The 14,781-nt window shown below is 33.9% G+C and overlaps 1 protein-coding gene across 4 annotated transcripts in view; it reads left to right on the top strand.

Annotated features, from left to right (window-relative positions):
• Nucleotides 1-12,053: 12,053 nt before the first annotated feature.
• The window catches only part of LOC144849798 (uncharacterized), a 53,730-nt gene continuing 51,002 nt past the window's right edge, over nt 12,054-14,781 (top strand). Inside the window, exon 1 of one of the 4 annotated variants that reach the window (XM_078706862.1) lies at nt 12,054-12,338. In XM_078706862.1, coding sequence (XP_078562988.1) covers nt 12,288-12,338 — 51 coding nt within the window. In that variant the 5' untranslated portion in view covers nt 12,054-12,287. The remainder of the gene's footprint in view (nt 12,339-14,781) is intronic. The other 3 variants (XM_078706859.1, XM_078706860.1, XM_078706861.1) reach the window with 3 other exon arrangements.

Below are 14,781 nucleotides of genomic sequence, written 5' to 3'. Positions count from 1 at the left end.
GTGTATGTATTTTTGCGATTAAAAGAAAATCTTTTTAATAATTAATCATACATATATCTGAAGAAAGAGCAATGATTAATTTTAAAATGTCGAGCAGCGTTTTTTGTAAGAAATATTTCTTGTTTTTATACTAGCACTAAACAGACTCAATTTCTGTCACTTTAGTTTATCTTTATTGCTAAAGGTCAAGTCTGGGGGTCAATTCATCAAGACTAGACTGGCCAGTGAGACCCAAAGGTGATATAATAAAGGGACATTTAGGTGTGAACAAATTGTATCCTACTAGAGGGTGAGCTCGCTTCGCTCGCTCCCCTTCTAGGTTCTCGGAATGATAATGACTCGGGTAAAAAGGTTATAGAAGGACGTTCTCCTTGTACGTTTTCTGTCGGTTACCATTATTGAAAAGGCTTGACATTCGTAAAACTAAACCTTCTCTGTTCCACAGTGTCTTAGATGATTAATAACATTTTAAAGTATAGTGTTTATTGTTTGGTAGGGCCCTTATAGGGCGGAGGTGTGGAGGCGGAGTTCATTTGAGGGAGGTGCTTATTCGAGGGATATGTTTAATTTTTTAGTTTTAATAATATGGTAACATTTAAAATCAAATGAAATCCTCTAATAGATATGAAAAGTGGTAAAAAAGAATAACAAATGCTTGGTAAATTGTAGATAACAGTGCGATGAATTCTACTACAAATAGTATAGGCCCTAATTGTGTTATTATAAATATAATACAATAGTGTGTGTATTATAAATGTGGATGGGCGTTTATTAGATAGTTGGGTTGGTGGGGCGGGGGGGGGGGGGGGGTATTATTATTGTGATGTTTTATTGGAGAGGCATTAATTAAAATATATATGATCCTAATAATAAATACATTATTTAATTCAAACATCTTTTGAAACTAACTTCCGCGACAGAATGGGCCGTTTCGGCCTAAGAAAGAAGACATTTTAGACGGCTTGCAACATGGGCAGACATCCCGGTCCTAACGGGACACAAATAGCCTCAGTTATTCCTGTCAGCTTACTCAATCAAACTCGGCTATCGGGATTTCACTCGATTTTAAACAAAATGTCAAATCTCCCTATGTAATTTTAACTACTGTACTTCACACGCGCGGTCCGTTCCTAAAATAAACAAAAAAACTAAAATGGCTATATAGACACTATAACGGTCAACATAGTTGAAACCAGGTTGTTGCAAGGTGAACTCATTGTGAACCCGGAAATTATTTTGGCCGTGGATAATTGAAATTGAGTTGAAAATTTACCGTTGAAATCACAAATTTTGTTAAGATAGAAATATGGAACAATATTGTAATAGTGAAAACTAATGTAATATCAAATTTACATTTCACGGTACATCTGAGATAGATTAGGTAGGTATCCAAGGCAGAGATGTGTACCGAAGTTTTTCCATTGTGCTCGCCTATGTCAGAATAATTTATATATAGATTACAAACAACAACTTTACTATGGATTGTTTTGATCCTAATTCAATAGATTATTATAATATCGGCCTAGATTGACAGTCAAATTGAATTCATAGTAAATACCAGCCAAAATAAATGTTTGATTATTTGACAGTGAATTATTATAATACCGGCCTAAGTTGACAACAAGAACGAAGTCATTATTTATTGAACAAGATTTTACAGATTACCGTCTACATGCATCTCAATAGACCTATACTGTATTATCAGCAAATGTTTTCATAGACTCTCTTCTCCCAGACTTGAATTGGATTGGAAGGACCACTCCATTTAATTTTGGAAGCAATCCGGACCAGGATCCCAATTCTGGACCACTTTTTAAAATTATTTTCAGACCCGCTAGTGTTAATTTTAAATGATAACAATTTTCAAAAGCCAGCGAGCAGTCTTAAAGTAACAAGTAAACTGAAATTGCATTTCATTGCAAGAGTTATAATTTGTGATTTGTAATATTGAAACATAAATTAATATGCGGTTATATAATATGCATGGGCAAGTATAATAACAGCGCACTCTGATAAAAGTACTTTGACAAATTATTAAAATAAAAACAAATTGTATCACGAATAAAATTCGGAACTACTGTATTTACGGCCATTGATTTTTTATACACTATTCATTCACTTTAAAAAATTGAAGCAATAGTACAGTGGATGTGGAACTTTGAACTTTACTTTTGACTGTTCAGACTTTACGAAAATGAAAGACGCAAAGGGAAAATTGTGCTTTGTGAATTAGATGATGCGTGCAAACACATAACAAAAGTATAAAATGCCAAACTATATTATTTTGGGTGTTTTTGGTGGTGTATTATTTATTTGATACATAGAGATGAAATAAAAAGTGGACAAAAATCGAATGAACAACACATTGCTGCGAAAACACGAATGTTTAAGTTTATTCATTTACATTTTATTTTTATTTCACTGATTTTGATATTTTGCAATTGTTTTTGTATGAAAGATTTGTTACCTACTTGCTACTTTGTAATTAAATTGTGGTCTACCAGTAACCCGCACGGTTTGTCTGCCTTATAATAATAATTAAGGAATTAAAAATTAATTAAGGAAGTAGTTCGGCTATCTTTCACATAATGCACCCATTTGGATTCGTTTTATTTGTGTGTGTGTGGTTTTTTTTTTTTTTTTGTTAATTTTGCATTTTTTTAATTTCATGTTTTTTTTTTTTGTGTGTGAGGTTTCGTATCTTTTTTGCTAGTTTTGTAATTACACTATGGTCTATTTTTTATTTTTAGCTTTAAGCGGTGATACTCAGTAAGTACACATGTCGCGGATTCGAACTCGAACGTACTAAGCATTCATAATGGCCACTACGGTACGTGATTTACATTTTACAAATTCACTTTCACTGTGTAGTGGAAGTCTCACAGTTGTTGTACAAGAAAGTTCATTAAAATTGTTTTCATGGCTTTTATAACTACAGACGTGTATGTCTGTATTTGGAAAGAGTTTCTGTCAAAAGCGATCAAAAAAATTATCTATACTAGAGGGTGAGCTCGCTTCGCTCGCTCCCTCTCTAGGAAGTGTAGACGATGGTTCTCGGAATGATAATGCCTCGGATAAAAAGTTTTAGAAGGACATTCTGGCCTGGACGATTTCGATCGGTTGCCATTATTTAAATGCTTTTGATATTCGTAAAACTAAACCTACTCACTAACCTGTTTCACAGTGTCTTAGATAATTAATTTACGTATAGTGTTTATTGTAGATATGAAAAGTGGTAAAAAGAATAACAAATGCTTGGTAAATTGTAGATAACAGTCCGATGAAATCTACTAAAAATACAATATTGTGTGTATAAATGTGGATGGGCGTTTATTAGATGGTATTTGGATGGAGTGGGGGCGGGGGGTGGGGGTTGGGGGAGTGGCGATAATTATTTTAATTGATGTTTTATTGGGGAGGTGTTCCGGGCGTTTATTCAAATAAATACCATCCTAATTGGTATAATTAATACATTACTCCGCGACACAGTGAGCCGTTTTGGCCTAAGAAGGAAGACGTTTTAGACGGCTTTCAACAAATCTGAACCAGGCAGCGTACAGATAAGACGTGTCTCGATTACTCTCTCTCGTGAACTGGTTTTTCGCCAGTGTTTTTCAACTTAATCGACACCGATCCAGAATAATAAACAACATATGGAACAGTAAGATCTGGATCTACGCTCAGCCTGTATTTTAACTATTTTATCTGAAATTTTTAATCGTTTTTATCCAGGTTTAATCCTCGTAAGTCCATACTACGACGAGGCGGACCCAGGCAACGATCAAAGGCGGTGCCCAGTCTGGGCGGTGATTTCATCCTAAGCCTAGCTCGACTTTTTGCTGTTTTTTTAGCCCAATATTGATCACCTCGATCTAAGTATCAACGACATCATAAATACTTTTTAAAGAAGTTTTATATGGATATGCACAGTTTTTCGATGTATTTTGGTGTATTTTTATTCCGTTTTTATCCAGTTTTCATTTGATTTGCTTCGTTGCGTTTGGCGGGAAGTTTTAATCAGCTGACCAACACTTGTTTACCTGTTTGATTGACATTGCTAAGCTCCTGGATAACATTCAACAACTGATAAGGTAATTAAATCACTCTTAATAATGGCAGCGATTACTACAAATGTTCTTATTTTTTTTAGCCTTCTAGTGAGAATTAACTTTACATCCCGCCCAACGTTAAACTCGGACATTTTTTCTACGTTAAACCCCAGCATATATGATAGCTGGGCAATTCTACCGAAGAGACATACGGATAACCTGAATATAATGTCTCCCTTATGGACATTGTACGGATCTTCTAAACCGTATCCAGTTTGCCGCTTAAACTTAAAGCCCCCTTCCCTACGTTTTTTAGATCTAATTTAAGATCACAAACTATATTTAATGTAAAAATAATACTACTGTATATGGTCCTATTGCGATAACTTTTTTCGTCTTTAAACGATTAAAAATGTGAAAAATAAGTCGATTCCAATAATTATAGTGGCTCGCTATAAATCCCAAAATGCATTGCGCGCGGATTGATATTTTTGTTTTCACCTGTAATTCGCCCGCTTTTCGATCGATCGTGAGGCCAAAACAAATGGAAGACTCCTAACTTTTCAGCGAAAATACCGGGTTTTCCCCAATTTGTATCAACGGAGTCTGGCAAAAATAGAAAGACAATTAATGCAGCAACTATACAACGTCAGGCTAGGTATATAGCTAGCGTACGATGTTCGTACGTTACCGATGTTTACCAGCTAGGCCTACAAAACTAAGCCTAGCTAGGCTAGGCCTAAGACCGTCCACGAGAGGTCGATCTTAGGTAGTGCATTGTTTCTCACTTTTTATCATAATTTACCATAAAACGTACATTTAAGACAAGGAATGACATGGTTTAATGTTTTTAAAGTGATATATATGTATTATTTTCCTAAAAACGTCCAAAATTGCAGGGAAGGGGTCTTTAAAAAACCAAGTTTCCTGATGGTACTTATTATTATCGCTGGAGACGTTTCTCCGAACCCAGGACCAATCAGAAACCCATGTTCAATTTGTAAAAAAACCGATTGCGAAAACGCACAGGGCAATGAAATGCACTGAATGTAAATGTAACTACCATATCAAGTGCGGAAGAATAACTAAAATTGTATATGATAAGCAACGGAACTCGAAAGATACTGCATGACCATTGGTGTGTACTGCATGACCATTGGTGTGTACTGCATGACCATTGGTGTGTACTGCATGACCATTGGTGTGTACTGCATGATAAATGTGAACTGAAGGCAGAGGAGGCGTTCCATAATGTCAAGAATGCCTCTTCAATCAGCTTCCGAATGATGAATGCATCAGTGACAATAATATTCTTGACGAATTTATTGCCGACGCAAATAATGTGAATGAAACCCGACAAGATGGACATAGGCCTACATGTACAGAAGACATTTACGAGCATTTGAGCGAGGAATTCAACGTGTTTAACAAAGGCCTACATTTTATTCACCTTAATGCAATTCATTAGTTAATAAAATGTCTGAACTAAGGCACATCGCATCGAAGATCAAAGCTACTGTTATATCCATCAGCGAGTCGTGGCTGGACGAATCCATCACCGATAACGAGATCAAAATGGATGGATATACAGTGCTCAGGAAGGACAGAAACCGGTCTGGTGGTGGAGTTTGTATCTACGTAAAAAACGCGCCTTCACACGTAGAAATGATCTGGATATCGCCGGTTTTGAACCAATTTGGATAAATATATATCTGCCTCGTTCAAAGGAAATTGTGATTGGTACATGCTAACGCCCACCAAAACAGAATGTAACTTTATTTCAGAACAACTTTGAAGAAACTGTATCAAAAATCAAAGAGAGTAGTGAAATTTATATTCTTGGTGACTTTAACATATGTAATTATTTTCTCAATAAGATTGATGAAAATAAAGACAACCCTAAAAAATTATGGAAAACCCTCAAACAGCTCGGATACGAGAAGGAATGTAAAACAAACACTAAAATATTTCTCGATGACAATGGTAAAAAAACTTTCTGTCCAAAAGGCGTTGCCTCTCGTTTTAACGAGTTTTTCACGAATGTTGCGTCAACACTCGTCAAAAAACTCCCAAAATGCATAGGCTTATTCACCACGTCCACTAACGATCTTCATAAATACTACGTAAAATTAAAAGGTAAAATGTTTAAGCTAGAGCCTGTTACCATAGAATTTGTTAAAAATCAACTCGAAAGCCTAAATGTAAACAAAAGCGTCGGTCTAGATAATATTCCCTCAAGATTTTTACGTGACGGTGCGATAATCTTGGCTGAACCGATAGCTCATATCATTAACATTTCGTTTAAAACTAATTGTTTTCCTCAGGATCTAAAAACAGCTAAAGTTACCCCACTATTTAAGAAAAATACTAGAACAAGTGTTGAGAATTATCGGCCGATTAGTATTCTGCCTACGGTATCAAAGATTCTTTAATCTGTAGCTATACAAGTTGAAAGGTATCTTTCCAAAAATAATATACTTTATGCCTATCAATCCGGTTTTCGGCAGGCCCATTCAACTGAAAGCAACCTCATAAATCTCATCGACGGTTTAAAAAACAATAAGTCCAAAGGCCTTCTTACTGGAATGGTTCTAATCGACTTACAAAAAGCTTTCGATACCGTCGATCATGTGATTTTAATTAACAAGCTAAAATGCATGCATGTGTACTGACTGGTTTCAATCTTATCTCGCTAACCGTACACAAGTTGTCAGTGTGAATGGTACCTGCTCTGAACCTCTTATAGTTACTCATGATGTACCGCAAGGTAGCATCTTGGGCCTATTCTTTTTCTATGTTATTTAAATGATATTGCTTCTTGTATTGATTCTGATGTTCAATTATTGCTATATGCTGATGATTCTACGATTCTGTATTCTCATCACGATGCCACCAAAATCGCTCATAAATTAAGTACTGTCCTAGCTAAGTGCCAGGACTGGTTAACTGAAAACAAATTATCTTTACATGTTGGCAAAATCGAAAGTATTATCTTTGGTAGCAGAGCGAAGCTTAACAAAGTTAAAGAGTTTTCTGTGGAATTAATGGGCCGTAGAATCAAAAGTACTAAGCAAGTTAAATATTTGGGTATTGATTTAGACCAATATGTATCATGTGATATTATTGCAACTAGTGTTATCAGTAAAGTTAAGTCAAGGTTGAAGTTTTTACATAGGCAAAGTTCGTGCTTGAATAAAAAATGTCGTAAACTATTAAGCACTGCTTTAATACAATGTACATTTGACTATTCTGCCTCGGCATGGTACGGCGGTGTCAATAAGAATCTTATAAATTACAAACTGCCCAAAACAAGATGGCACGTTTCATTTTAAATTTGGTCCGAGGTCTCACATAGGTGCCAAGAGCTTTCCGATCTTGGGTTTCTTAATGTCAGAATCAGAAATAAGTTTTTAAGATTAAATTATGTTCACAAAATTCGCTATAACTTTAATACGCCTGGTTCCATAATTATTGAGAGATGTTTTTTATATTCCCTGAGAATACTGCGTAATAATTATTTTTTTAGATCTTCCAAATTCTAAACGAAAATTGTTTTCAAACCATTAGGCTATTACATTGAATACAAGTACTTACTTAAATTCAACTGTAGATTGAGATGGAACTTTTCTCCGAATGCGTTGAAAGAATAGTAGTGGTGGCTACAACTGATCGTTTGTTTATTCCCGCCCGCGTCGAGTTACAGACGTTACTCATATCCAGAAACTGTAATACAAAAATAAAGATTGTTTATTCTGTGGAAGCTGTACACGGTTGTTCTTCTCTTAGACCAACAAGTAGTAAACTATTAAACAGTGTAAATAAATCAATTAAGGTGGCAACAATCGATTTATTAATGCTGCTAAATTGTTTGCGCATTTTTTTTTTCCGAAACCGCTGTATGGTACTTGCTCACATTTGGCACACTAATGTTTATTGAGGGGTCCCACAAGATAGGCTATATCCCTTCATAAAAATTAAGGATAAACACTAAACAAGGGCAAAAAATAACAGTAATTTCGCAAGTTGTTACGTTACGTATCAACTACGCAACCTCCTCTGTTGTGTACCGCCATGGCCTGATCTACAAATACCATTTTTTCCGTACGAGAGTTCCTCCATCGGTTCGTTTCGGACTCAATCGACTCTTCGGTAAGCCACCGATGCTCAAGAGACAAAATTAAACGTGAGCAGCTTTTTTGCACGAGTGACATATTTATACATTACTATACTAGGCCTATATACTATACTCACTGTAAATACAGTATAATAATAAATATTAACAGTAGTACTGAACCTCATAGCTTTAGTAACGGTAAGAGCATTATTATTATTGGGTGTAATAATAATAGGCCTAGAATTGTAATAATATAATACTGTATAGTAGGCAGCCACAAACCAATGTTTGTACCATCAGATTCATAAACAGTAAACACACACACACAGCAGCAGCATTTATTTTGTTAAAGATATATTGTCCCCCTAAAAAATATTTTTTTAAATTTTTTTGTTGAATATGTTATTTTAATGTCACATAATAGTTATTCACCCTCACAAAAAATTGGGTCTGAAAAAAATTTATTTATCTGAGAAAAATATAATTTAAAGCAAAAAATGGTCAAATTGTCTATTCAAAGTTCGATTTTAAAAATCTTTATTTTTCATGATTTTGGGGGACAATACATCTTTAATGTTAGTCGTCACAAGCAAGGCCTAGCCCTACGTACGTGTGTTTCAAAATGTAGTAAATTTTCATCTACAGTACTACTTTTTATTTTAATAAAAAGTAGTAGGTTAAAGAATTTATATGTACAGTAACACTAACAGATGTTTGTATCAAGAAAATTACAATTTTCTTCAGTTCAGGTTTTTAAGTGTGAACATTTGAAAAAAATGTATACATACATAGACCTAGTACTATTTTATGATTTTCCAAAACAAATTACATATACACATAATAAACAATAATATTAGTTGTAGGCCTATAATTTATTATAAATACTGCATTGTTAATACATAGAAAATAAGGTACTCCCTAAACACATACATATATTTTATTTAGAATTCTTGTTCATTGCTGTCTATTGTTAATCACTTTGTGGTACAGTATAAATTTATAATTTGTTAATCTACTGTATACACGGCCTTCAAGATCTATAAAAAATAAATAAGTCCAAATAAAATATTAGTACATTTGGCAAACTCTCTGTTATTTTTTTTTTCAACGTAGAAAAGTACTGAATTGAAAGAAATGTTTACTCATACAAGAAATTTGATTCAAATAAAATTATTACAAGATGTTAGTTGTATCAGTTATTTTTGTATTTTTAGGATTTTAATTGACCTAATTTATTTTACTGATATTCATAATTTGATTTATTAATATGATATACTGTAATAATAATAGGATTTAGACTATATTATTTTTTATGTATTTGTTTTATTCTTATAAATATAATAAATTTCCATTTTAAGTGAGCCAATACAATTTCTTGAATCTAGACTCTTGGAAAATATAAGTTTTTAATTTTAACGAAATATTATCCCCTGAAAAAAAAAAACAATTTTTGTAAACATTTTATTGTTGAATATGTTATTTTAATGTCACATATTAGTTATTCACTTTGACCAAAAATTGGATTGGCAACTTAAAAAAGTATTTACCGGAAAAAACTGTTTATTTTGGTTTTGTTTATAATTGAAATCATTTTTTTTTTATTGAATTGAGTAACTTAATTAAAACTCCAAAATGGCCTATTATTAAAAGTCTGAAATTTGTATTGTTCATGATTGGGGATAATACATCTTTAACGTAAAATTTCCATCAGCCTACTATATAAATATTAATTTAATATTATTTTAAAAAGTATAAAAAACATACACTGTGCATAGGAATTCCTACTGTCATTTCAAATTCAGAGGTATATACATGGCATAGGCCTACACAAGCTTTGCTAGGCTATCTACAATACCATAACTTATAAGAAAGAGCCTCTCGTTCGTGAGTAAAGGTCGTTCAACTTCAAAAAAATAATATCTGATACGGCCTACTAATGGGTCGTAGACCTAGGCCTAAATATCTTTAAAATGCTTGGGACCACAGGCTGGCCGATATGTCTAGCGCCCTCGGACCACAGGCTGGCCAAAAAAGAATCACAGAGACGGGCTGTGTGTTTTCATGTTAGCGCCCTCGGGACCACAGGCTGGCCAAATGTCTAGCGCCCTCGGACCACAGGCTGGCCAAAAAAGAACCACAGGCTGGCCGTGTGTTTGACGACCCCTTTAGGAATCGCTACGCTCTGTCGGCGACAGCAGTCGGCGACACGGTGTAGCGATTTTATGGAAACCAGGCTATAATAGCTGATATACTTCCTAAATATACCGTACTTAACACAACCCTCTAAATAATCTCTCTCAACTATTTAAAAAAAGACATGCTATTGATAGACCTCGAACCCAGGGTTCCAGTTTCATAGATTAGTTTAGTATATGATTATATTTTTTCTTGTACTGTAGGTCAAACTATATCTACGTTACACAAATGTTTACTACTGATTGTTAAACAATTAATATATCATTATTTCTTCAGAAATAACAATAATTAAATCTGAATACTAGTCGAACGGCGTTTTTAGTAAGAAATGTTTTTGTTTATTTATAGATTTCATAAATAAATTCATAACCATATTAGTTATAGGCCTACATCATTATCATATATATTTATATAATATAAATAATAATTATAAATATCCTTATGATAAATTATCAAATTATTGTTTACTTTAATAATAACGACTCCCGTGAAAATACAAAAATACTTTTTTACAAAGTAATTATGGAATACAGGAAACTAATTTTTCTGGGGAATTTTGTAATTATTTAACAAATTTACACTGAATATTTATTATTTTTTATAGGTTGATGCAATAATCTTGTTACATATCCCGTAGCGTAGCGTAACGTGATGTGTGGTTTTATTACATTCTATGATAGGCCATATATCATTAAAAACAGTATACATGACATGGACATTCACAATATGCATTGCTACTTACAAGGCCAATTTTTGAAAATGTTAGGTACGGAGAAAAACAAATTATTTCATCATTGAGGACGCTAACACATTAGAAAATCTGGCCAAAATGAAAACTTTTTAAAATCAATTTTTAAACTTAATTTTAACTTGTTGATGTTACACTAATATCGATCTACTACTACACTGTAGTATAGGAGTTATACCGGTACTAAATACATCTACGTACATTGAGGCCGACTAGCCTACATAGCATGTGGCCTATAGCTGGGCTAGAAGAAGTCAGTACAGGTCGTACGTTTTTCCGCGGCCGATTTAGATTTAATTTACAGTGTTTTGAGCATTGACGCTTGCGTTAATTAATGTTAATTAGCGTTTACTATTCCATTAAAAAAATAATAAATAAATATTTTCTGTTGAGTACAATGGAAGACATCAATGAGTTATTTAATAGCGCCCTCAATACCATTTTACAATGTACAGGAAAATAGTACATGTTGATTGAAATCGAATTAACTCAAATAATTAAATTACTTGCTGTATATATAAGCCTAAGTATGTTATAATCCTTTATCTTGGATCGATCAACTTTAAATTAAGTTATTCAATACAATCAGTTTAAGCAATTTCCGAATCCATACATACTTTATTCTCGGCCATTGCTTACGTCACAATCAGTTCACTAGTGGTCATCCCTAGCAATATCAAGGCAGCATGTTATGGTCAACTATATCTACAATCATAGGCGGGTTGAGAGTTTTAGTCCGCTCCCACTTTTAAGTGGATAAAAGGAGCCCCATCCCACAATCCAAACATTATGGATCCACCCAAGACGTTACGTTACTCATTTGGCGTAACGAACGACGTAAACACGACACGTCGCGACCGTAAAGTCTACACAAGAGTCACATACAGTATTGGAAATTTACACGCCCCCGTTCACATGGGTACAATTCGCACAAGTGCAATCCATGGCGACAGCAATCACAATCCGCAATGCTCAATAACCGTGACGGGAGGTAATCGACCTAAACACTGTGATCACAGTCGGAATGCTGAACAGTAGTACTACATTGATTATTCCGCAACAGTAACAAGGTTGCAGGATAGTAGTAGGGTGAAGGGTTCTGGTAGTAGGAGGAGTGTAGGAGGACCAAAGAAAAGGAACATTTTGATGTGATACTCTCGGATCATACTGACAATAAACGATGTACCTGTACATATGGGCTGCGTTTGCCATGTTTGTGGTCTCAATCATAGTAAGTTTATTTTTTTAAATAATTATCATCATTCCATACTATTAATGTACTAGATATTACCCTGATATTACGTAATATTAAACAAGAGTGTATTGTATATCCACTATCATATTGGTTTAATGTCATGTATTTACTTTATGTAAATTATGAATCGAGTGTATTGAAATAAGTAAAATATATTGTTAATGTTATTATTATGTTTTACAAGTGAAACCTGCTGCAAGGTCAGTTTTCCCAACACATTTATACAAAATAGGCTTACAGTAACAAAACAATAACATGATGGATGCACCCTCATTCACAATCTTTTCATAGGGTGTATTGTCTTCATTCATCCAATTTATCGTTACAAAATCCTGCTGGTCTGTCTTATTGGTCTTCTTCTTCTCTTCTCTTATACACCACCTCCAGTCACATTTACTATCTTGTTCTTAACAAATATGGGGTTTTTTTCAGTTAGCAGATCGGTATTAAGTAAAATTAGGTGTTGTACTTAACCTAAAGATCTACATTTACATTTATTAAATTACGAAGTTTATTGTTAAATTATTGTAAGATACTTACTTCTAGAGATTCGTTTAGGTTCAATGTTGTTTCCCTCCGGGATATCAATAACTTGTAAGGGAGGGGGCCGGAGGAGAGAGACGGGGTGGTGATTCAATATTGTTTCCGTCTAAGTTTTTCTTTACTGTGAGATCGTGGGTACAAACTTATTTCCTTTAAAATATTCTCGTAAAAACCTATAATAATTTCGTATTGCCGCTCTTGACTCGCCCATGCAGCTCACATCACAGCAGGAATGTGTTGTTATTTATCGTTGGTTATCAGATATTACATGGGTCAAGTGACTTTATGAAATGCATCTCTACCATTTTTTGTAATAAAGCAAATCTATTTATGATTATACCTGTTTATGTTAATTGAAATTAATTATAACAGCACTACAAAACTAAATCATTTCAATCACTTTATCTAGGTTTGATTTTGTGTTTTTTTTTCCCAAGCTTCCAACCTGTATAGATTAATGGAAAATACCGGTTTCCATTCAACTTACGGTCAAATCTGGTATTGTAACAACTTTCCTGTTGTGTATATATACAACAAAGTAGCTAAACGTATAATGAAAAGTGTAGGCCTACATGTTGGATTTTTTAAAATCTAACACCAAACTTTAACATCAGCAGCCAATCAGATGGCCAGCTTTTGAACAATGTATAGATACTTTTTTCTGTTATAAATCTTTAAATACCTAAAGATTTCCCTAAAGTTGGTTATTAGTAACCAAAATAATGCACTGTGTAATGTGGACCATCGTACATCTTTTATTCATACACTTGCCATTCCACCAACCAATACAAGTTCCTTTGGAAGTTTGAATACAACAATCTATTCATACCCAGCTTATTTTATGCCATAGGTCTCTTGCACCTCCATTTTTTGTAGTGTCAAATTACAATAAATCACAGCCTAATTACATTTACTGGTAGTATCGAGTGCCAATAATTAACTATTATGTCAACCAGACCTCTGACGGGGTCCGAGGTTCATGTGTAACGTTTCTGTTTTAAACACAAAAGCAGTGTTTCATAAACGTCAAATGGTAATGTTCTAGAGATCTGTTCATTTAGCATAAAAGTACAACAAACAATTACTAATGTTGTTGTTTATGCATTATGTTTGAAACATCTCGATAGCCTATAAACATCCATGAAAATGAAATTTTGTGGTTTACAGGAAGATTGTTTTTCAAAATAACAATTATAGTGACCAAATATAGAATAGAACCATTCAATTCGTCGACGAACCTGTAAAGCGTTGTCGAACAAACTAAAATACGATTTTTTTTGTATCTTTTGTCTATTACTAAGCTTACATAATTCGTGTTGTTATATAGTTTTAAAGTAGGAATTAGATGGCACCAATATGGCGAGAACAATCAACACAATACTTATACCACGCAATACCTATTGGAACTTAAAAGTATATTAGACCTAAATTGTTATTAAAGACTGAAGTTGTGAGTTGTAAGCATCCCAAGGCCTGTTGAAGTTACCTGGGTCATATTTATTTTATTCATCTCATTTTGTATCAAAGCAGATGATCTTTCTTATTAAACCAACAGTATGTGTCTTATTGAGGCTAGGTGTCAATTACAAATTTAATTAATATGGTATTACTACTCCTCGTGGCTAAAATATGTAACTTACTCAAATTGATCAGGTGTGTCGTATTAAGATGTAACATGGCCTTACTGCTGGCGTATTATTAGACTTAGAGGTCTATATAATATAAATGTGGTTAGCAGGGGGTTAGCATGCGTACCAAAGCTGGTTCTCTGGTTTTAAATCTAGGTATAATACTAGGATTGTCTGTGTTTCCAAAATGTATGTGGTCAACAAACATACATACCAAAGTTGGAGTTGGAGTTTGTTTAACGCTAGGT

The sequence above is a fragment of the Antedon bifida genome, chromosome 8 (genome assembly GCF_963402885.1).
Source record: "Antedon bifida chromosome 8, ecAntBifi1.1, whole genome shotgun sequence".
Lineage (NCBI taxonomy): Eukaryota > Metazoa > Echinodermata > Crinoidea > Comatulida > Antedonidae > Antedon > Antedon bifida.
Note: the sequence above shows the minus strand (reverse complement) of the source record. Positions and strands in the feature narration are given on the sequence as shown.